Consider the following 21,510-nt stretch of genomic DNA (forward strand, 5'->3'; position numbering starts at 1 on the left):
TATTCCTCATGTTCAACCTGAACTTCCCATGTGGCAACCTGTGACTGCTGCCACTTGCCATAATGCCTGTACCCACAGGATTTGGTTCTGCCATCTCTATGGCTCTTCTTTAAGCAGCTGTACAAGGCTACTACTGGATCTGCCTTCACTCTCTCTTCAGGCTTAACAAGTCCCCTTGTGCCAAGGACATCTCTGAATCAAAGGGATGCCATCCCTTACTTTTGACACCCAGACACACTCTGCCATGCCAGAAGAAAAGGCTCTACAGGAAGGGTAAGCAGAGACAGCTTGCACAATAGATTTAGACCTGGCATTGGTGGCAGCACTTTCTCAGTTGCCTTTCTCACTACAGAGATTCAGTCTCCTGACATGAGCCAACACAATGGCATTCTGTTTTGGAGAGTGGTGTGAATTCTGCTCTCAAAGAAACATTTGTTTCAGTTCAAGCTTTGGAACTTTAAACAAGTGCAATTAAATGCACTGAAAATGCTATTACAACATGAAGGCTAAAAATATAAACACAAAATGCCAGGAGTCACAAGAAAAGTTCCTGGAAGAAATGCCCACTCACCCACACTGCACAACCATAACATCATCAAAGCGACAGCTTGCATTTTGAAGCCAGATAAACAAGCCACAATTCAGCCTTTTTTCTACTGCCAGAAGTTTACACCCACAAACAACTATGTCAGCACTAGAAGTGGCACCATTTGGAAATTCTCTGATCTGCATCAATAGGTAAGTCCCCCGTGCTACTATTTGGTACAGATTTGATTACTTATGGTTGTAAGTTTCTACCCAAAAATGCTAAACCACTCCTGGTTTATACCACAGAAAGCAAACTTCAGAAGAATCATTTGCAGTACAGGTTCATGGATGCTTTTAAGAACTAATACTGTCCTTATCCATGAAAAAAAAATCAATTTTAAATTTACAGCCTTCACCTGACAATAAGTGTCCTGAATATGCTGTGCTTTTTAAAATGCACTGAATGCTCAGACTTCAGTAAAAAAAATTTATTTTCAATATAAAAGTGCCAAAATATTCACCAACATTGTAATCTATTCAGCAACCAGCTTACTCTAGTAATCAAAATTGCAAGCATCTTTATTCACATTTTTAAATCAAATTCCTTTCACACGTTTCCACAATAACCCGAGTCCCTCGAAAGAGGGAAATTTGCATTTCGATTGGCTGCTGTAGTCCATATGTCCAAGTTCATGTAGGCACGGAAAGGGTTAAACCTCGGATAGTATTCCTGCTTACACATAACTGCCTGGTTCTCCACATGGGTTGAATGTTGAGTCGTGGCACTGACGGGGCAGCAGCTTTCATAAACATCACTCTGAGGTGCCCAGATGGAACCAAAAAGTCCAGACATTGGAGACAAGCTTCGGGTGCTTGAGAGGTAGGGCTGTAGAGCAAGATAAAACAATCATGGGAAACTGCACAATGGACCATTTGCCAAAGAAAACCTGAAAACGTAGTACTAAATGGGAGGAAGCAGCACTTCTGCAGAAAACTTGAGAAACACACAGTAGAAAATTGCACAGGAGTTTACAAAGAAATATGGCTGCCAAAATTACAGCAGCATCGCGTTTGTGTGTGTGTGTGTGTGTGTGTGTGTGTGTGTGTTAAGGACCTTCACTGAATGAAGCCTTGTGAGCTCATCCCTGCAAGGCGTAGATACTACTGTAACAAGAATATACTGTAACAAGAATACTGTAACCAGTATTCAGTTCTGGTCAGGCTGCTAAGGAAAATAAGGGAGAAATGGAAGGCACGTGAAGAACACCATCCATGTTTTGAGAGTTAAAATTAAAAGAGAAGGATGCCTAGAAATGACAAGAAAAAGGTTCAAGTATATGTCAGTACAGAAAGACTATGCATACCGGGAGCAGAAAGGGATATTCAGTATGAAAGAGAGACTGTAATTGGGAGCCAGGGAATTTAGTCAGAAAATTTTGAAAGCTTATAAAGAACCTCCTGGAGGGCAAGATGTGTTAGTCTGCAAGGAAGTCTCTCAGTGAAGGTCATGGAAGTCTTGGGACTTTTAAAAGTGAATGAAACACTGAAATGTATTGTGGAGAAAAGCTCACCAGGGAAATGAACTGAATTATCTAATGTATTTTCCAATCTCTACCTTCTGTGTTTCCTGGCATTCCTGAATAAAATATGAAATAAAGCCATGTTTGTTTAAGGCAAAAGTCTTCTACCAGTTTTTAACTTTTTAACACAGAAGAATTTTCACTTTTACAGTTAAAAATATTTCTTGCTTTATTTGGTTAGTTTTATTCAAAATAAACCTACTGTAAATGAAAAAAAATCAAAATTCTAAAACAGAGGATCTTGAAATATGAGCAGAGGAGAAGGTGATTACAATTAAAGACCACCTTGAACTGAAGTCACTACACTGCACTATGGATGACATAAACATGGCTAGTATGGAGTAAAACAGGTCAAAGTCAGCATTCAGAAAGCTGCACAAATCCAGCTTAAATCACTTGGATTTCCTAGCAAAAAAACACCTGTCAAAGTCACTGAGAGCAGCTGTCCATTCAGCTCTACAATTTCCAAATCTTTTGGGTTTTGCTGTCAGCCATTTCTGTGTTTTACCCTCAACTGGAAAAACTGATTTCGATAGGAAAAAGTCTCAGTAGACTACATAAGTCCAAAATGTTTTTCCATACGTAAGATGATTTTAGTCCATTTTCAGGAAAAAGGATCTGTCTTAAAATTTCATAGACAAGGTCAGTAACATCCTTGACGAATAGTTGGGAAAAAGCCAGGCTACCAATGCCAACACCAAATACATACATCAGGCTACTTAAAAGATTAATGAAGAATGTGCAAGCAACAGATAGGGAGAAGACAGAAATGCACTACAAAGGCTTTGAAGAAGCACGTGAAGGCAGCGCCTCACAGTGACAACACTCACTGTGGAGTTGACATAACTGGTGGGCTCCCAGGCAGGTGGCAAGTTGGGATGAGCATTCCAGGTTGAGGGACAGTTCTGGTCAATGAAGGCTGTATTCTGCACTGCTGCAGTACCTGGGAAGCCACTGGGATAGTTCATGTTTTCTGCAGTTTATAAAAACAGGAAGACAAATTAAGGCTTTTGCAATATAAACACTACAAACATTTCTGTGGAGGAACGTTGAATCTTGTCAAGAGTGAGCCAGGTTGGAACTGACCTAATCCTTCAGCGACTTCAGGCAGCTTCAGGGTAGCACAGCAGCGAAGCCTAGCAATTTCTGTCAACAGGACTACCACTCTATTAGGGAGCCACTAACCAATTGTTATCAGGAGGGTGGGATAAAGAGTTGGCAACTCCTCTACTGGAGAACAGTCTTTATTAGCCACAGAACATGCATGGCAGAGCCTACCCAGGCCTCATTGCCAACATGTCTCAGCTCTAAGCACCCAAGGGAACACCGTCCCGCCTGTGATACTGTAGTCTGACCTTTAATTATTGCTTAGGTAGGTAACACTAAAGAATTCTAGATTGCTGCCAGTGTGCTCCCCAAGCCAAGAAACTCTAGCCTGGGAAGGTAATTGGTCACAAGAGGCCTTGTATTTCACACACTGGAAGGTAGGAGCCTGCCAGAGGGGAAACAAAGAAAATTGTACAAAAAGATTTCTGTAATACTGTAGTCACAAGCATTTCTCTCTATTCCCTCTGAGAGTCCTGCATACCACCTTTTCAGGCTTAATAACTCCATACGAAGGCCAGTCTTCTCATCCACCACATGCTCACATTGTTTATTTCTACAGAGCACTCAGTCAGCTGGAAAACGTAAAGTCCACTTAAGCAACGAATGCCCAGATGTGTACAGACAAGCTCAGCCTTTTGTTTTATAAAAGGTGAGAGGAAAATAACCATGCTCTGTGATAATTCATAAGCTTTATTTCATCTTACCTTCTGGGAAAGCACCATATTCATTCATCTCTAGTGGACAATACATGTTGGAAAACTGGCTGTCACAAGCTGCATTCCAGTCGATGAAGCTGTCCCAAGAAAAAAAATATGCTGTCAGAAACAATTTGCAGAACTTCTGAAAATTATTTAGAAATATTTATTTAATGTAAAGCTGTTGGATGCAAAATGCCTGTAACTGATCATGAGGCTTTTCACATTCCATTTGTCAATTTTGCCAGTATCTACTCTGCGTCACTACATAATCACAGAGATTCTCTCACTGAATTCTTTTTCATCTGGGAGAATGAACAACTTGTAATGACAGCTACCAGAGTCCTGCTACACCTAACTGAGTTCAACTTCTTCCTCCATAAAAATAAAGTTGTACTTCTTTCCCACAATCATGGATAATGTGATTTGAGGTAGAAGAAAACTTAACACATTCTCAAGCATTCGAATGCTTGAGAATAGCAATTAAAATCAAGATTTCTATTTTCCTCACAACATGTGCTGAAGTCCTGTGAAACAATATGTTTTCTAAACTACACGTTAATTTGTAGGGATTATACTTCTTTTAGTTAAAATAGTTTCAAAATTTCAAGAAGATTTTTCAAAAGTAATTCCTGAAGACATGTCAGTAGTGAAACAAGCCCTGCTATGCCAAAAGGTTGAAGTAGTCCAAGTCTGGATCCAGTCTGGACAAGGTAGACATATAAAAGGATTTCATGTGAAGCTGGACTAATTCAGTTTTACTATTCTGCCAAGAAGCTATCATAAGCTATCACTACTAAATATCAATAAATAATTACATGCAAGTCGCATAATACGGAATCTGCCAGCAATCCCCATATATTTCATGTGACTTAAGAGTCTGACAGACCACTGGCCATTGCAGCCATTCAACAGGACTGCAGTCTGTTGACATGACAGAATTGAGGTTAGCAGTCTGGCTGGGATCCCAAACCATCACTCAGAGATTTCTGCATTACCACTCTATCATGGAATCAGTCAGGTGACCACAGTGGAGTCATCCGGTCCAACCTCCCTGCTCAAGCAGGGTCATCCTAGAGCACATCACACAGAATTGCATCCAGTTTTTTAATATCCCCAGCAAGGAAGACTCCATAAGCTCTGTGCAGTCTGTTCCAGTGCATGGTCATCTGCACAGTAAAGAAATTCTTCCTCATATTCCTTCATGTTTCTGCCCATTGCCTGCTGTTCTATCGGTTGGCACAACCAAGAAGAGCCTGGCTCCGTCCTCTTGACACCCTACCTTCAGATACTTATAGACATTGATGAGGTTCCCTCTCAGTTGCCTCTTCTTGAGGCTGAACAGGCCCAGCTCCCTCAGCCTTTTGTCATAAGAGAGATGCTCCACTCCCTCGACCAACTTAGTAGGTCTCTGTTGGACCTGCTCCAAGAGTTCCATGTCTCTCTTGTACAGCACTCCATTTGTGTGGCCTCACCATGGCAGAGCAGAGAGGTGGGATCACCTCCCTCAACCTGATGGCAATGCTCTTTCTACTGCATCCCAGTATACCAGTGACCTTCTTGGCCACAAGGGCACACTGCTGGCTCACGGACAGCCCATTGTCCCCAGGTCCTTCTCCTGTCATTTTGGATGACAGCATATGACTTGAAGAACTGGCCGTATTTCACTGTTATGTGGTGGCAGAACATTTCTGCATTTCTCTAGTTTGTGGTGCATCTTTCATTAGTAAAATTTGACATGTGAGCAATGTAAAATACAAGAATTAATCAAGTTCATTACTAGAGAAAGATCAACCCAAATACACACAGAGCCTGAAATATGCCAACTCCTATGCCTAAACCACCTTCAAACTGGAATATTTGTCTTTTTATAATGATGTCTGCTCATGCCATTTAACACAAGTACACACTACATAACACACCCTGTGACATACAGAAGCTATGTATTTAGCAAGAGGATAACAAATCTAAAAGCCAGGCCCTCTGCCTGACCACGCAATAGATGTGAGAGGAATTAATAGCTTTCCAAAATGTAACTAATGAAACTTGAAAGAAGTTATTCTAGAATATCTACATATGAACAGGAACAGCAGTGAATTTGTCTTAGTAAAATTAATCATGATGTACTAATGGAAGAGCATTAACAACTAGAACTAAGATTGAAGAGGCAGCAAGAATTTAATTATCATCTGCCTTACAAATATAAGTCAACTACAATCCTCTGCATCACAGAAACCTGAACAAAGCATTAGCCATACTTTTTACATAAAATGTAACTTGCCTGTTGTGAACAGAGGGGGTTTCCTGGATCATGCACGGTATATTATTCTCAAGGTTGTAGTTTAAACTGTTTGTCATGCAGACTGGCTGGGCAGGCCACAAGTCTCCTGTTGGGTAAAGACCTAAAAAAGGAAAGGGGAATGAAACGCAGAGTAACAGGAAGGAGACTCTGCAAACTGTCACAATGACACTTTATTCTAAGATCCACAATAAGGAATGTATGCTAGAGAAAAAAATCCAGAGTTACTAACCTATTTTTTTTTTGGTGATAAATGTCCACCTTCAAATCTCAAAATTTCTATTTTTTATAAGAGATATATAAAAAGACTCAACCTGAGAAACTGGAATTCAACAAAACGGTAAGAAATTCCTACAGAGGAAGGTGGCACCCTTCCACTGATCCCCACTGACCTCCTTACCCCTAAACATCAGTCAGTAAGCACCTCTGAAGTCCAACTACACAAAACCAGTGGCAACAGAGTTAAATTTTTATTAGACTGGAGCCATTTATAACCAAACAATTTGTGAACTCATATTTAGCCCCTAGGGCAGATATTCATTGTGCTGCTCTTTATGGACTGAATGCCCTGACTGCCCACAGATACCTGGTTCCCATCAACTCTGTGAGAACTGGCAGATGGAGAAAGGATAAAATCCAAATCAGCAATTTCCATAAGAAAATGGTTGCAAAGTTAGCTCTATTTCATTACTTCATGTGGTACATGTTAATACTATTACCATGGAAAAAGTTTAATCAGCATTTGTATCCTATCAGACACATGTTAAACCTACATGAGAAGGGACAGTCATGGGTAGGCAGTGCTGTTGCTTAAAGAACTATGTGTCCTAACCAGCTTTCAAACTCTACTTCACCATGTAGCATGATGCTTTTATGAATCCCACTCAAAAAGCTAATATTACTTCCCTTTGAGACACAAACAATGAAAACTCAAGAGTTTTAACAGCTCAACCCAACCTCACTCATTGTTTCCAAAGAAAGCAAGTTCCAACTGTGGAAATTTAGAGAGAAAATTGGTCATGTTTGATTTGAGTCATGTTTGAGCTTCACTTTAACATAGCAACTAATGCTCTTGATCTCCCAACTGCATTGCCAATTTTGGACATAAATCTGTGCAAAGTAAGAGGATAAAGAAAATAAAGAATTCCTGGAACATGAGTTGAAAGCTAAATGCAGTCTTCACACAGAGTAGATGCAGCAGAAATCGTCAAGGTTATAAGTAAAAATTATCAAGGTTATAAGCCTTCATTTGCTAACTTTGGACCTAAGTTGTTTAGAAGTTCTAGTAACAACATGTCTATCAAGTTGGCGTACACAAATGTTATTAGCAACATCACTGAAACTGCTTGACAAAATGTGCAAAAACCAGCTTCAGTTTTTAATACTGACCTTTATTTTTGTCAGGATCTGCAGGTATGTCAGTGAAATTGGGACATAAGGTTTCAGGATACTGGGGGATGCTGTTCATGTCTCTGCTGAATGAAAATAAAATTTAATTTTTAAGTCTAGACACTGTTATGTTTCATAATCCAAAGTATTTCAAAGGAAATATACAGAGATGTAAAAAATATTCTAATGAACATCATGATTGCTACTGCTTTCCCACTGCCCTGATTATTCTTATTTTTGAATTACCACCATGCAATTTTTTAAGGGTTTTGTTTCCAATTAAAAGCCAGCTACTTATCACACATGCAAAATTAATAAGCCTTAATTATCCCACTTTTATTATCCAATATCAACCTATTGGAAATTAATTGAACAGCTCATCTCTAAAATTGGAAAACAGGCTATAGTTCATGAAGATCAGTAGGACCTCTCATAATGTTTCAACAAATTCCAGGCAAGTTTACTTTTATGTCCATGAAGACACATAGACACACACTAGCATCAATTTGATATTCATCAAAACCCATCAAAGAAACTAGTAAAAATGAATGGAAAGGAAACATTTTCAAGCACCAGAATCCCAAAGGAAAAGGATTAAATTATTTCTCCTAGTGAAAACACAAAGTGAAGAATGAGAAGTGAAATGAGGACTCACACTAATTGTAGATTCTATCTCTAAAACAGTAAAGAGGTAGAAAGGAATGTGGGGGAGGGAGGAATCAATTTTCATGCTGTATTATCCTAGGAGAACATTATTCCCATTAAAAGAATAGCATCAACTTGAAAGTCTCATTCCCACCATTTTTCAAAAAACATTACTACTTTAATATAACTAAGTTGCTTTTCATATACCGAAGATGATCTTCTTCCAACTAGTAAGTACAATCAGATGATCATAAAAACTGACAACAGGTAGGTATAATTTACCAAACTATGACACAGTTTCAAGTTGGTGGTGTTTCTTTAATGTCTTACAGGTGTAGATTAAAATTTTTTACCTGGTATTGCAGATGTTATGAGACAGATTTAAAGTGATAGGAGTTTCAGATGGAAAATCATTTTGTGAAATATTCTCTCCTAAAGAAAAGAATGACTGTGAAAATCAAAGGTCCTAAAAAAAAGAAGTATACATAGAATATACATACACACAAATAGATTCATCAATGGTGTTAATTAAGTTTTCTCTCAGACTGGATTATCACTAACTGCATTAATTTCAAAGCATGCTACCTAAGTCCATGTGGTTTAAAAGGTATTTTATGACTCAGATGTGATTACCATACTCTTAATGGAGAGGTTCCCTGTTACTATCAAATTGATTTTGAATTTGTAATTACTTATTTTCCTTTTTTTTAAAGGGGCATTATAATTTGAACAAACGGAAAAGTCATATACACACAATTTGTTATCTTTTAGATCTCAGGTTCAGATACATTGTGTCCTATCATTTAGTAATGTAAAGTTTTATACACACACAAATACTCATGTAAGTTCCTGCATATTTTTAAATCATTCAAACCATATTTTTTCATGTACTCAAAGCTGGGTTTGCTTGTGTCACTTCAACATTTTAAAATTTACTTCTAGTGCCACATCAATCCAGATAATTATGGCAGTGATAGGGTTTACCCTTTCAACTATTTTAATGATATTCAGGCATTCAAAAATTGCAGTAATGAACCACAGCTCCCATTTCTCGTAATAGTCAACTGGCACATGTCTCCTGGCTACTTATGCCTTGAATACGTCTATCCAAACCCCGCATCCTCAGATCTGAACTGCTTTCACACATTCTTCATTTGTGCATTTCTTAAATAGCTATAACATTTTAAAAAGAATAATATGATGAAACATAAATTCAAAGGCAGAAATTACTTTGGCTAGTGACTCTCAGTTCTCCCATTTTTCCATAAAAACTAATTCAGATTCCTCCAGTGAGGAGCCTGATGCTTTCATTTCCACAAAACTTGTGGTACTTCTTGTCAAGTACAAAGTTCTTTAAATCTCGCCCTCTGTTTCTGAGAGGTGCCCTATAAAAGGCAAGTTACGTGCCCCATGCTGTGGTAGCCCTTTCCATCCGAAGGAAGGTGAAAACTTTGCCTGTCACTGTGAAGAGGGACTATTTGCAAAACTTACTGGATGGAAGAAAATGCCTGGCAGTAATCATTGGCTTTTTATCTCCATCAGAACTGCTGGTACTGCTCCAGCTACCCCAGCTCCCACGACTGGCACGAACACTTCCTGATGAACTTCCACAATCGGAGCTTGAATCAGAACAAAACTTCTCCAAAGACTTCTTTTTGGACCGCTGATAAAAGCTTTCTAAAGAAGTTGGGGAAAAAAAAACAACCAAAAAACCAACACAACATTTAAGAAAGCCTTGTCAGTGAAAAGTCATCTGAAACATAAATTTACACGTATTCTCTTTATTTACTGCCAGTAAGAGAGAAAATATTTACTGATAGCCTCCGTAAATATACCAGCCCCTACCACAAGGAGCTTATGTCCTACACAACGTCCCAGTAAAATATCCCAGTAAAATAAATGCAAGTGAGGATAAAGTGCAGCTACAGGCAACAGGTTGAAAGAGGAAGCCCATACTGTCCTCTGAAATATACAGTTAGCATTTTAAACGTGAAACGTATCCTGGCTGTAGGATCATGCATACTAAGAGCAATGACAAAATGTTGCAAGCAATGAATTCATAAGTGACAGATTCTCCTTTCTTATTATCTCATCAGAAAGGCAAATGACTATTCTAGAGACATTGATATCTTTCATCAGATCTCATCTTCCCAAAAGTCAGGGAAAACAGATGATTAAAATCCTGACAGAAAGGTAGCAAGCAGGTACTCAAGCTAGTGGGGTTTTTAAAAAATGACCCGCCTATTCTAAAACTGGCCTTTGCAATACAATTGCTTCAGTTAATATCAGCTTTCATTTGAACACACAAGACTGTCAGTCCTACATCAAGAATAGATGGATTATGGCTTCAGATTGACTCATTTTCTGATTTGCACCACCAACCAACCCCCCGGAGAAAGCATGCAGAGCCCATCAGAAGTGAACAGGTATTATTTCAGGCACTGTCATTTTAGCATCAGGGTTCAAAAGTGAGAAAAGCACAGGTCTCTCAAGAAAGGAATACAGCTCTAATGCTACAGAATCCATATTGTGTTTCTTTCTCCATTTAAGACAATTAAGATTGCATACCTGTTTCTCCCTGTATAGACAAGCTCCCAGCTTTTTGGTCTGCTTTACAATTTTCCCCGTTACTCTGAGGACACCAGGCTCTTATTCCAATATTTGCTCTCAGATCTGGCCTTTCAAATTCACTGCACATATGCTTCAACTCACTCTGCTCAGGGACCCTAATACAATCACACATGAAGAAATATATTTGCATTTTATATTTGCATTTTTCCTTTTCAGGCATTAAACACTTTAACTCACACTGCTATCGAGGCAGGATGCAGGGGAAGGAAAAGTTTTGGGAGTCTTAATCCCCAGCTTTACAGAAACCTAAAAAACCTTTCTCAAAATACAATATCCCACTACACAGATGACTACTTTTCAGGGGGAGAGGCAAAACAACATGCATATATTTAACTCCATTCTCTAATGCACTTGCAATCAGATGTTACAGGAATAAGCACTAATGTGTAATAAGGACAGTCTAGCGCTGTACGAATATCCAGATCCATGGAAAAATGTGCCCTGTGTTCATTTCACTGGCATTATTATAACTAGAATAAAATCATAATCTGAAGCAATCCTAAGTTTTTGCTAGTAAAACTGAAGTATCTGCATTCAATATTGTAATCATAGAGTATTAAGGAAAATGAATAAAAGCCAGCTGTCAAATTTCTACAGAAAGGGAATGGTTCCATCTTAACTCAGAAAGTAGCAAAGGCTGAATTGGTCCAAGGAACAGACACTAACCTTCAGTATTTCACTTCTGGTATTTTATCCATCCTACTTACAAAGGTGTGCATCCAGCAAAGATTTACACATGTGTTGACTTCCCACACAATGAACAGTAATTTGTGCATAATGAGTTATAACAGCCCCTTCAGATTTACAATCTCCTTGTTAAGTCCACTGACCTCAATAGGACCGCTTGCAATAAAAATTAAGTCTGTGAAGGCTTTGTAGGATTGTGACCTTAATTCACAGTGCTGGGGGAGAGGAAGCAGGACGATTTTCTCCTCAGAAGTGTTTCTATTCTAGCAGCAGTTTGTAAATAGTATTTTTTGACAATCCAAATAACTTAAATTTAAAATACATTAAAACAATATTTAAAAGTGATTTACAACTGACTTTAAAATGCATTTAAACAATCCTCATGGGGGAAAAAAGTAACTTTCCATTGTGCTCTCCATATTCTTTAGAGTCTAGTGCTGCTCTAGTCTTTTTAATCATTATGGTAAAAATGCAAGCCATTGTCTCCTTTCTACATATTTCTCTTCCAAAATTACTAGAAGACAAAATTCCCCAGCTACTCAATATAGCAGATGACTCTCCTGAAGATGGAATCATTTCAACAATTTTATTTCCTTTTTTCACTGAAGGGAATACACAACTGGAATTTCTCCACATAATACACAATGGAAAGGAAGCTAACCATCAAACTTCAGAGACAGCACATTCCAGACTATAACACAGAGCTACCACTGCTATGCAGAAAGGAGTGCATCTATATACATACAGATTTACAAGTGGAAATTTTATTTTTTTTTTGCTGGTGATACTTAGTACTGCACATTCTTAAAAATAAAGGCTCAGGCCAGGATTGAAGCGTGTTTATTTAAATTGATAAAACAATCCTGCCCAATGTACTATTCAAAACCTGTGGAAACATGATGGTAACTCTGGATTTCTTCATGATTTGGTGAGGCAATACATACCTTGTAGATATATTAACATTCTTTTTCTTATTTTTTCTAGATGTTCTATTTCTATTCCAATTCATATTTGGTACATTTCCTTCCTTTTTCTCCTGAGGTTTCTTCTTCCTATATGCATCTTCTTGCTAAAGGTAAAAATATGAGCTGAGACAATATGTACATTATAAAATGATTTTAATTCAGTCAATGAACTTCATTGGATTTTTCTTGCTAAATTTCTTCAGACAAAATGACCCAACCCAAATGCATAGTTACTTCATGATTTAGTGCCTTTCCACAGCACATCTTCTTTCCAGCACCATGAATTTGATCAGCCTTTCCAAGACTCTGTCCATCAAGAGATGACGAGAAAAATTTTTGAATTCCCAAACTTAGCATTTTCCCCTTCACAGCATCTAGCTCTGACTTCCAGGGAAATAAAAAAATGGAGAGAGAAAAAGTAAAGCAGTCAATAAAATTCCCAATGTGCTAAAAACAAAAAACATCTGCCAGATTTATGATCAGTTTGTGTGCAAGTTCAGCAGCAATAAATCCTCCCTCTCCTCAGCAGCTGGGGGGGCAGGGGAAAGCCTTCATTTGAATTACAACTGAGGAAATTATGGAGTAAGTTACCAACAAATAAAAGTAATTTAAAAAAATGCAAGAAACAAACTGAGCACCATCAGCCGCACATGGAAAGAAGTTTGTGACAACAGATCCCAAAATAAGACTAGACTCAAGCATGGTTAGCGATTCCTCCTTACACTTTTTTTGCTGTGGGATTCCTATCCAGTAGACAGGATATAAACATAATCCAAATTATTTGTTTTAATAAAGTTCTGATAAAGTTCTTTTAGTGTTTTAGGCTGTCTGCAACAAAGGTACAGTCTGATGTGTTTATCATACTCAGAAACCAGAGGTGAAATGATCCTTCTCAGCAACTCTGCAATCTGTTAAGGGGCTGCTGTATTCTCAAATGCAAATTTCTGATGCAAAGCCCTGTATTTGGAGATCAGGTCTGCAACTGAAGCCCAATATGCCCACCTCCCCTCCAGAGAGTGTTCCCACATCATTAGTGTGGCTGATAGCTGGCATTAGATTCCAGTACGCACATGCTGCTCTGACAGTAACAATCTCTGTCTCTGATATGGCCAATATCACAATATAAGAGCTGTTTTAATTTTTACACAAACTGTTCATCATTCTATACAGCAGCATTAATACAAAATGGATGCGGGACAGCACATCTGCTTACTTCCTCAGTCATCTGATTTACAGTGTTTCAGATCTGTGACTGTACATAATAGTCCCTACATACACATACATACCTATATGTGTATACATATATAAATAAACAATAAAAAGATAGTTTTCAATTTGAAAAGCAGAAAGATCACAATACAAACCTCAGAACAAGCGATCTCCTCTTTTGCGCAGCATGGAGGCTCTTCCTTAGGTCCCTTATTAATCTTTTTCTCTGTGGAAGGCTTTAGGTTGATCTGCCTTTTTAAAGTCTCACAGCTTTCTGCTTCATTCCTGAGAGGCACTTGCTGGCTATTCCCTACAATCAAACAGTAAAAACAGTTGGCTTGGCATGAGAATGGGCTCCTAATCATAACCACTACCTTTCTTTACAAACAGACTTGTGTTGCTTTCCTAAACACTAGGATACTAAGCTCTAGGCTGCCGACACTGAAAATTTCAAAATCAAAAGCTAACGCTGTGTAAAAATTCTTAGAGCAGTTGCAAAAAGTAGCTTTGTGGTTGGTGTGGTTCTGGTTGGTTCATGTTCATGATCACACCACTCCTAGCACATGCATAAATTACCCAAGTCCCGCTCATCTTATCTGAATTTGAGCTATTTGGGTCTCGGCCATCAATCTGTAAGGTAGAATCTGAAGCTAGAGCATACTGGGCTAAAAAATACAAAAAGAAAAAAACTTGCAAGCTGAGTAGGGAGAAGACTTTTTAAGAATGGGTAAATCAAACTAAGGACAGCCTTTACTTGGTGCTTTACGCCTCTGAAGTGCCCTCTGCGTTCACTATGAAGACAAAGGGAAATCATCCTTTTTTAGGATGGGTTCTACATTAAAAGTTCCTGTTCTTGAGAGACTTGTGAGGGAGAAGAATTATTTTGGTGTAATAAAGTCCAAAAGGTGAAAGACTCAAGAGGAAGCCTGCCTCAAAAACTAGCTGAGTTGTCCAGTTGAGTCACAGTCATCGCCTGGGCCCTGCCAATGCTGGACAGGACAGCATTAACTTCACCTCTAATCAGTTCCAGGTATCTCGGATATCTACAGTACATCTACAGTGATGTGCTACCAAGACTCTTGGCTGCTTTGCATGAGAAATGTCATGACTTATTGAACTGAACTGGTCTTCTCAAATGGGAAAGGCACACCCAAACGTTTTTACGGTTTCCTACCAACCAACTACAACATCCTAGCTCTGAGTCAGACACCCTCTCCCCTCTGGAGCAGGCAGCCATGGTGACTGCAAAAGGAGTGCTTGTGAATGAAACATCAGGAAAGGGAGGCTGACAGAACTCTAAAGAACTCTCTGTTGACCTCCAGCATACAAACCTGCAAGTACCCAAGGTCTTGAAGACTCCCTGTTTTGCACAAAACCACGTCTGTAACTATAACCAAGACACAAACACTGCAACATGGTACTTTTCAGACTTATTTATCCCATGAAACATCCTGAAACAACTTGAAATACTCACATCCCTGATAGCAGAGAAAACCACAACTGCTAATAGACAACTAGGGAGGTTACCTTTAGTGCTTTACCACTGAATACAAGTGACTGGTAACTGTGTCTGGACTCCTGAAACCCTCTCTCAAGGTGGAAGCTTTGTCAATGAAAGTAAGTCTATTATCTCCCAACTGGTTTATGTATAATCATGATTTCCACAGCCTATACTCAAAGCTACTTTCCTGTGCGAACAAATACAGTTAAGACATAATTACTGACTCCCACATCCTCCCTCTCTCTCCCTCCATCTGATCTCCTAATTCAAAACAAACAATAAACAACACTGCAGTTCAGGTGCACAGGGTCAAAGTACTTCGTACGTATGAGTGAAACTATCCTGCCTCTACCTGAGACTTGCACACTTGTACCTGCTGTATCTCACAGATGATGACACAATGGGAAGCAATGGGCCCGTGGTAACAAATACATGCGACAGCAGGGCCTGAAATCCTTCTGTGGTCGCTCACTCACTAAACTCTGCCACAGCTACAGAAAATGCCAGTTTTCAGCATTCAGCTACTAGGCTGAGTGCCTCAGTAAAGCCAAGCTTCCAGAGGATACATTCTCCTACCCTGCTTTTGACTTCTCCCAGGTGTTCTTTTGCTGCTCTTAAAATTTTGAATTGTGAAGCTAAGAGGTAAGACTTCCCAAGCAGCTTATTTTCACACTTTTAAAAAAAGAAAAACAAGATAAAAAATATAGCTATGCAATTACTAAGAGAAACACTGATCTGCAGATTCCCACAAAATGTAAGTCCATAGCATTCTCATGTCAGTTTTTTGTTATTTTAGGTAGTTTCATCAAAGGAGTTCTGCATATCTAGTTCTGAACGTTCTTGTTGGTGACTAAGTATCAAGCATCATATTGTCAGTGGACTTGAAAATTGCAAACTGAGATGCTTCTAAATATCTGACAAGGGCAATTTGTGTCTTATAAGCAGATCTATGATATCAATTATTTTAACTGTTAAAATGCTACAGCACATGATTGAAATCTGTAAACCAAGCAAATTTTTAACTTATGAAACAACTTTCAATGCAAGCTACTTCCTTAGGAATGTAAACAGATGAATCACAGTGAACGCATCAGAAGTATCACATCTTGTCCCACACAAAAGACAAAATTCTGATCACAGTGAATTCCTCAAAAGATTTCACCTAGTAATTTAGACTAACAGAATTTGAAAAAAATTACCACTAATTTTCCTAGAAATTTCCTGCAGTTCCGGCTGTTGTTGAGGTGAATTTCTGCACAAGTGACTTTCAGGTAGCTTCTTGGACATCTTCACAGGACAGAACTCCTGTTCTTTGAGCTCAGCTAGATTTTCTGAAGCTTTAAGGTTAGTTTCCTTAGGAAACATACATGTTTGAAGATCTTCCTTCAGATCACACTCTGAAGAAGTATTTTTAATGAGAACTGTATTTTTCAGTGTACTTTCTTCTTTACCCAGAAAGTCTTCTGGGAGAGTTAAATTCTTGTTAACGTTTATGCCATTTGCATACTTCAGAGTTACCCAGTTCTCACTGACAACATCAGTGCAAATGTCCTCTTTTGGTGCTGAGATTTGGTTCTCTGCAATCTGATTCTGTTTCTCATCAGTAGCTGCAATGGCGCTGCCAGCTGCTGTGTTTGGTTTCTGCTTACTGTAGTAAACCGAACACTTGTGCTTCTTTTGAGAGTGGCTGTAAGTCGCAGGACTTCTCTTTGCTGCGCTCTGACTTCGGCTGGAAGAAGCGCCTACAGACAGGAAGCCCTTCCCTTTACCTTTATCTGAGGAACTATAGGAATCCATAAATGTCTTGCAGCTTCCCCTGGAGAAGAAATAAGTTATTTGGGGTTATTTTTCTTTCTAAAGCTAACATGAATTGCTTTATGAGATATTTTTGTAAGAAAAGAAAGGGGGGCATATTCTCAAGCCATGAAATTGCATTAAGTCTTCACTTTATCATACATCTAAGCACATTCTGATTCAGTGGGAGTTGAGCAAGACTAAGTATGTGCTCAGACTTCAAACACACTTACATGCTTCAGTGTAACTGACCACTCAAGAGGGTCAGATTTGCGAATCATCAATGTATTTTCCATTCTTTCCATGCTGCCACACATGGTGTATCCTTTACTTCCATCACATAATTTTTCCTTATGTACTATTGGCAATATACAAGATTAATAAACCCTCGAGTTCTTCAATTTCTTTTGTGTGGAGATAAATATACACAACACTGAAAGTTCTCTGAAAAGAGGGTGCTTGCAACACCATCTCCTCTAAACCAGCCCACAGCAATATCACAATACAAACAGACAGAAAGAAAAGTATTTTTACTTGTAGGAATCAGAGCTGATTACGTCAACAGAGTTGCTGTTCTGCTGTGGTGAAGAATTAGGATTTGGCCTCTGTCTTGATTTCATGAACTCTGCTAGAATATACTGGGCTTGCTGGAAGGCTATCAGAATCACTCCGAGCAGGGACAAACTGCCAAAGAGAACAACAGATACTGATGTCTACAACTTCCAGAAATATTCAGTGAAAGAGTTAAAAAGCTTCTAACAAGGTGCACTTTTGAAATATTTTGCTAGTAAATTCTAAGTAAAAATACAGACAAGAAAACTCAACAGTTTTGAAAAGTGATAGTTGCGATACCCTTCCTTTTTTTCCTTATAGCCTTTACTAGTTATTAGGCCTATAAAATAACTCAGTCATGAGCTTTAAAAAAAAACTAACAAAGAAAAAGTGCCTTCTAAAAAAGCTAGTCCTTGATTTAGAGATAATTTAGAAGTCTCACTACAAGTCAATGACTATATATCGTAGAATGATACCCATCAGTCTCCTGAGTGCCTTCTATTCATTCATGATAGTCATGTCATTATTTTGATATTTATTTAATACTGTCTCTTTCTTTTCCTAGAGAAGATGCTGGTATAAAATGAGCCACAAATGCTACCGTATTTCTGAACTAAAAATGAAGCTGCAAAATATCCTCTTTATACATGGTGTATTAAATGCACCAAAAATAAATGGATCAGAACAAAAATCTTTGTAATTCATCAAACCACCTTCTCAGTCATGCAGTATAAACTTTGTTAGCAGGAAAACAGAATGAGAAATTCCTGATTTTTCAGATCCCTACAGTCCCTTTTTGTTGCATCTAGAACCACGCAATGTGGTCAATGCTATTTCTTCATTTGTTTTCTGTTTTCCGTGTCAAAACAATGCAAGCAGCACCACAGTGTGCATCAGGATCTCGGGTATGCATCAACACATGTATGTTACCATCGTGACATTCACAGTCGCTGCTTCTTGTAGGAAAATTCAGGGTTGGTGTGATGAAAGCACGGAACATTGCCTGTGCCCAACACAGCATTCAGTTCACACTACTCAGTGTGAAAGGTCAGTAAAGGAAGACAAAAAAAGCAGTATGTGCAGAAGCAGAACCCTTCTTTGTTTTACAAAGGTAGTCTTCTTCAAAGCAGTTTAGCATGTGCCAGCAAAGAGTCAGCTAACATAAGCCCCACCATCTTTCTGGGGTAGCCTGTTTTGCAGCGTGCCTAGCAAAAACTAACCATAAACACAAATATTTTTTGACATGTGAAAGGAGAAAAGAAGCAGAAGAAGAAGCAGGTCCTCAAGTAGTTGTCCGAAACTATAAATAAAATTTATGTTAATTTTCTAGGAATACTTAAAGAGAATCTTCAAGCCTGCTCAACTCTATTTATAATGTTCAGAACTAACATGTTACATGTGTGTCTCTACTGTGGTGGGAGTAAGTCTTCTAGTATGCTGAGAATTCCCATGGGGACATCCTAGCCCTTTTTCATTGCAGCTTTAACATGGGAGTTTATCAGGAGGAGCAGCAAGAAATATGCTTGCCAACTCCATCACCAGCTACTGTTACCACACCTAAGTTGTTACAGCCAGCTGGCAGGACTCTCGGGAGACAGATGACAGGTCCTATCATCACAAAAAATCTAACAGAAGGCAAAAGTGCTTGCTGATCTTTCCCTGGCAGGTCCCTTTCAAACTGTTGCAAGGGCCCTGAAAGCATTACCTTACAAAGAGGACAGTGAGCCTCCAGAAAGACTCTTCCCAGCTGGGGCCTGGCACCACATCTGCACATAGTGGTAACAGATGGTGAGGAAGAGTCACATTGAGTGTGAAGTGGAACTCCAAATCAGCAGCAGTCACCAGTGTAAGCTCACGAATTACCCACGAAGATGTAAAGTCAGGAGTGAATCTATCAGGAAAAACAGACAGAACTGGTGTTACTTTTCCATTTTTGGGCTGAATTTAATTTTCTGAAGTCACATTGATGCAAAAAATATAAAATAATTCCTGATTTAATAATATGGCAAAAAAAGCAATGAAATAAATGTCCACTGTCTGCTTAAACTATGCACGTGACATTAGCACCTAACAGAGGTTAAGTCTTTTAGGTCATCTTCAATTGGTAATATACGTGGTTTTCTTGTGACTCTTCCATAATACTCTTGTTATTGTGACTCGTTTTCCTTTTCTCAAGGAGGTGCACATGAACAACTCAGGCTTTACAAAACACTCTTTAACAAAAGCACAGTTGTCAAGAGTACAGGCAGCATTATTTCAGAATGGGCCAGGTACTAGGGTACAAAGCTGGAAAGATAGGGAAAACAGAAGAAAACATCAGATTTGTCTCTTCCTCCACTTCCCTGACCCACCTCATTACTCTATTTGACTGCCATGGGTACTGCTAGAAGGTATGACTTGCCTTTTTAATCAGTAGAGATGATACTTGTATAGGAAACTGCAGTTACTTTAATATAGTAATATCAACTCTACTTATGCTTAAGTCACAGTATCTTTCACTCAAGAGGATTTTAAAAAGAATCAGTTTTAGACTATGTTTAATATTTGGAAAACATGACTAGATTATGGTCAGGCTACTCGGAACACGCTAGAGAATAACAATCAAATTAAAAATTGTGGCAACTCTTTTGCTTTAATTTATTACTTCATAATGCACTGATAAAAGTATGTATGCTGCTTTTTAAAAATCATGAGTCCTATAAAGAGACATTATTATATTATCCATTTGTTACTATTACCCTTAGGGAAAGGCTTATGAAATTTACATTCAAAAGTTTGTGTGTGGGTATGTTACTGCAGTATCATACCCACAAATGTCCACTAAAGTTATTTTGTCAGCAAATTTGTCAGTGCTTACACAATGCTGATTTCTCGTGATGAGTTCTGGGCCAGGAAAAATTCCTGACAGTCTAACACTTCAAATCCATATCCTTGGCAACTGTAACCATTGATTTTCATCGATGAAATTGTTATAGGAAGAGGCCCAATATTCTCTACTTTGAAGTTTTTCGTTATGGATAGAATTTGCTTGCTGTCTTTCAGTTCTTAAAGGAAAAAAAGAGAGCAATCATTTAACAGTGCATAAAAATGACTTTTTTACATTTATAAGTAAATTGCTATTTTTACAATCTAATAAAACATTTAATATAGACTGTTTTGCAGTAGTGTAGTGTTAAAACTTTTAACCATTCTCAGTCAGTGTTTTGTGAAAACAGAATCTACACCCCCATGACCAAGCTGTTCACCTTTTAACATTCTGTTTACTTAACATTAATGTACCATATCAGTACCACTACAGAGTAATGCAGTCAGCTACAAAACTAGAGACCCGTGTGTTCTTACTCACGTCGTCTGCAGTCCATTAGCGTAGCTTCTGGCACCTTAAATCGAAGAGATCCTCCTGCACCAGGTAGTCTTCCCCCTACTTTAAGCAATTCTTTGGCTCCAAAGCCTTCTACATTGACCACATCCAGAACGGTTAAGTTGTTTCTGCCATAATGTAAAAATCAAGCAATCAGTCACTAAAACACAAATTAAGTTTGCAAAATCATGGCTTTGCTCTCTAGGTGCCAAACCAACAGCAGTGTTTAAGTAACAGAGTCAGTGGTCAAAACTGGTCAGGTTTTCCCTAAATAGAGATGGGATCACTCCAGAACCAGTCACTAGTGAATTTCACATAGTGAAGGAACAAGTTTTGTAACCACTGCTACTAGATAATAATTGTGCCACCTAGTAAAAATGGTTTCTTCTTCCATAAACTCTTTTCCTACAAAGATAACCAATGTTTGGCTGCACATTAGACTCATTGGATCCATAAATCCTATCATTATGGAGTCAAGCTGAAAATAGCAAAGCCATGCATTGTGTTTCTCTCTTAACTCAAAATTACTTCAGTATATTCATATACATTTTATAACCCAATGACCAC

At 38.5% G+C, this 21,510-nt stretch overlaps 1 protein-coding gene across 5 annotated transcripts in view; it reads right to left on the bottom strand.

The window, feature by feature from the left end:
- Window positions 1–1,001: 1,001 nt before the first annotated feature.
- TMEM131L (transmembrane 131 like) overlaps window positions 1,002–21,510 on the bottom strand; it is a 78,281-nt gene continuing 57,772 nt past the window's right edge. For 4 of the 5 annotated variants that reach the window (XM_027676885.1, XM_027676884.1, XM_027676888.1 and 1 more), the window contains 15 exons: window positions 20,929–21,071; window positions 20,440–20,626; window positions 19,288–19,473; window positions 17,565–17,714; window positions 16,436–17,052; window positions 13,891–14,045; window positions 12,506–12,630; window positions 10,812–10,969; window positions 9,735–9,920; window positions 8,597–8,675; window positions 7,599–7,684; window positions 6,192–6,312; window positions 3,920–4,008; window positions 2,939–3,081; window positions 1,002–1,414 (listed from right to left, as the gene is read on the bottom strand). In XM_027676885.1, coding sequence (XP_027532686.1) covers window positions 1,136–1,414; window positions 2,939–3,081; window positions 3,920–4,008; window positions 6,192–6,312; window positions 7,599–7,684; window positions 8,597–8,675; window positions 9,735–9,920; window positions 10,812–10,969; window positions 12,506–12,630; window positions 13,891–14,045; window positions 16,436–17,052; window positions 17,565–17,714; window positions 19,288–19,473; window positions 20,440–20,626; window positions 20,929–21,071 — 2,704 coding nt within the window. In that variant the 3' untranslated portion in view covers window positions 1,002–1,135. The remainder of the gene's footprint in view (window positions 1,415–2,938; window positions 3,082–3,919; window positions 4,009–6,191; window positions 6,313–7,598; window positions 7,685–8,596; window positions 8,676–9,734; window positions 9,921–10,811; window positions 10,970–12,505; window positions 12,631–13,890; window positions 14,046–16,435; window positions 17,053–17,564; window positions 17,715–19,287; window positions 19,474–20,439; window positions 20,627–20,928; window positions 21,072–21,510) is intronic. The other variant, XM_027676886.1, reaches the window with a different exon arrangement.

Source organism: Neopelma chrysocephalum, unplaced genomic scaffold, assembly GCF_003984885.1.
Source record: "Neopelma chrysocephalum unplaced genomic scaffold, ASM398488v2 Primary Assembly neopelma1_42b, whole genome shotgun sequence".
Lineage (NCBI taxonomy): Eukaryota > Metazoa > Chordata > Aves > Passeriformes > Pipridae > Neopelma > Neopelma chrysocephalum.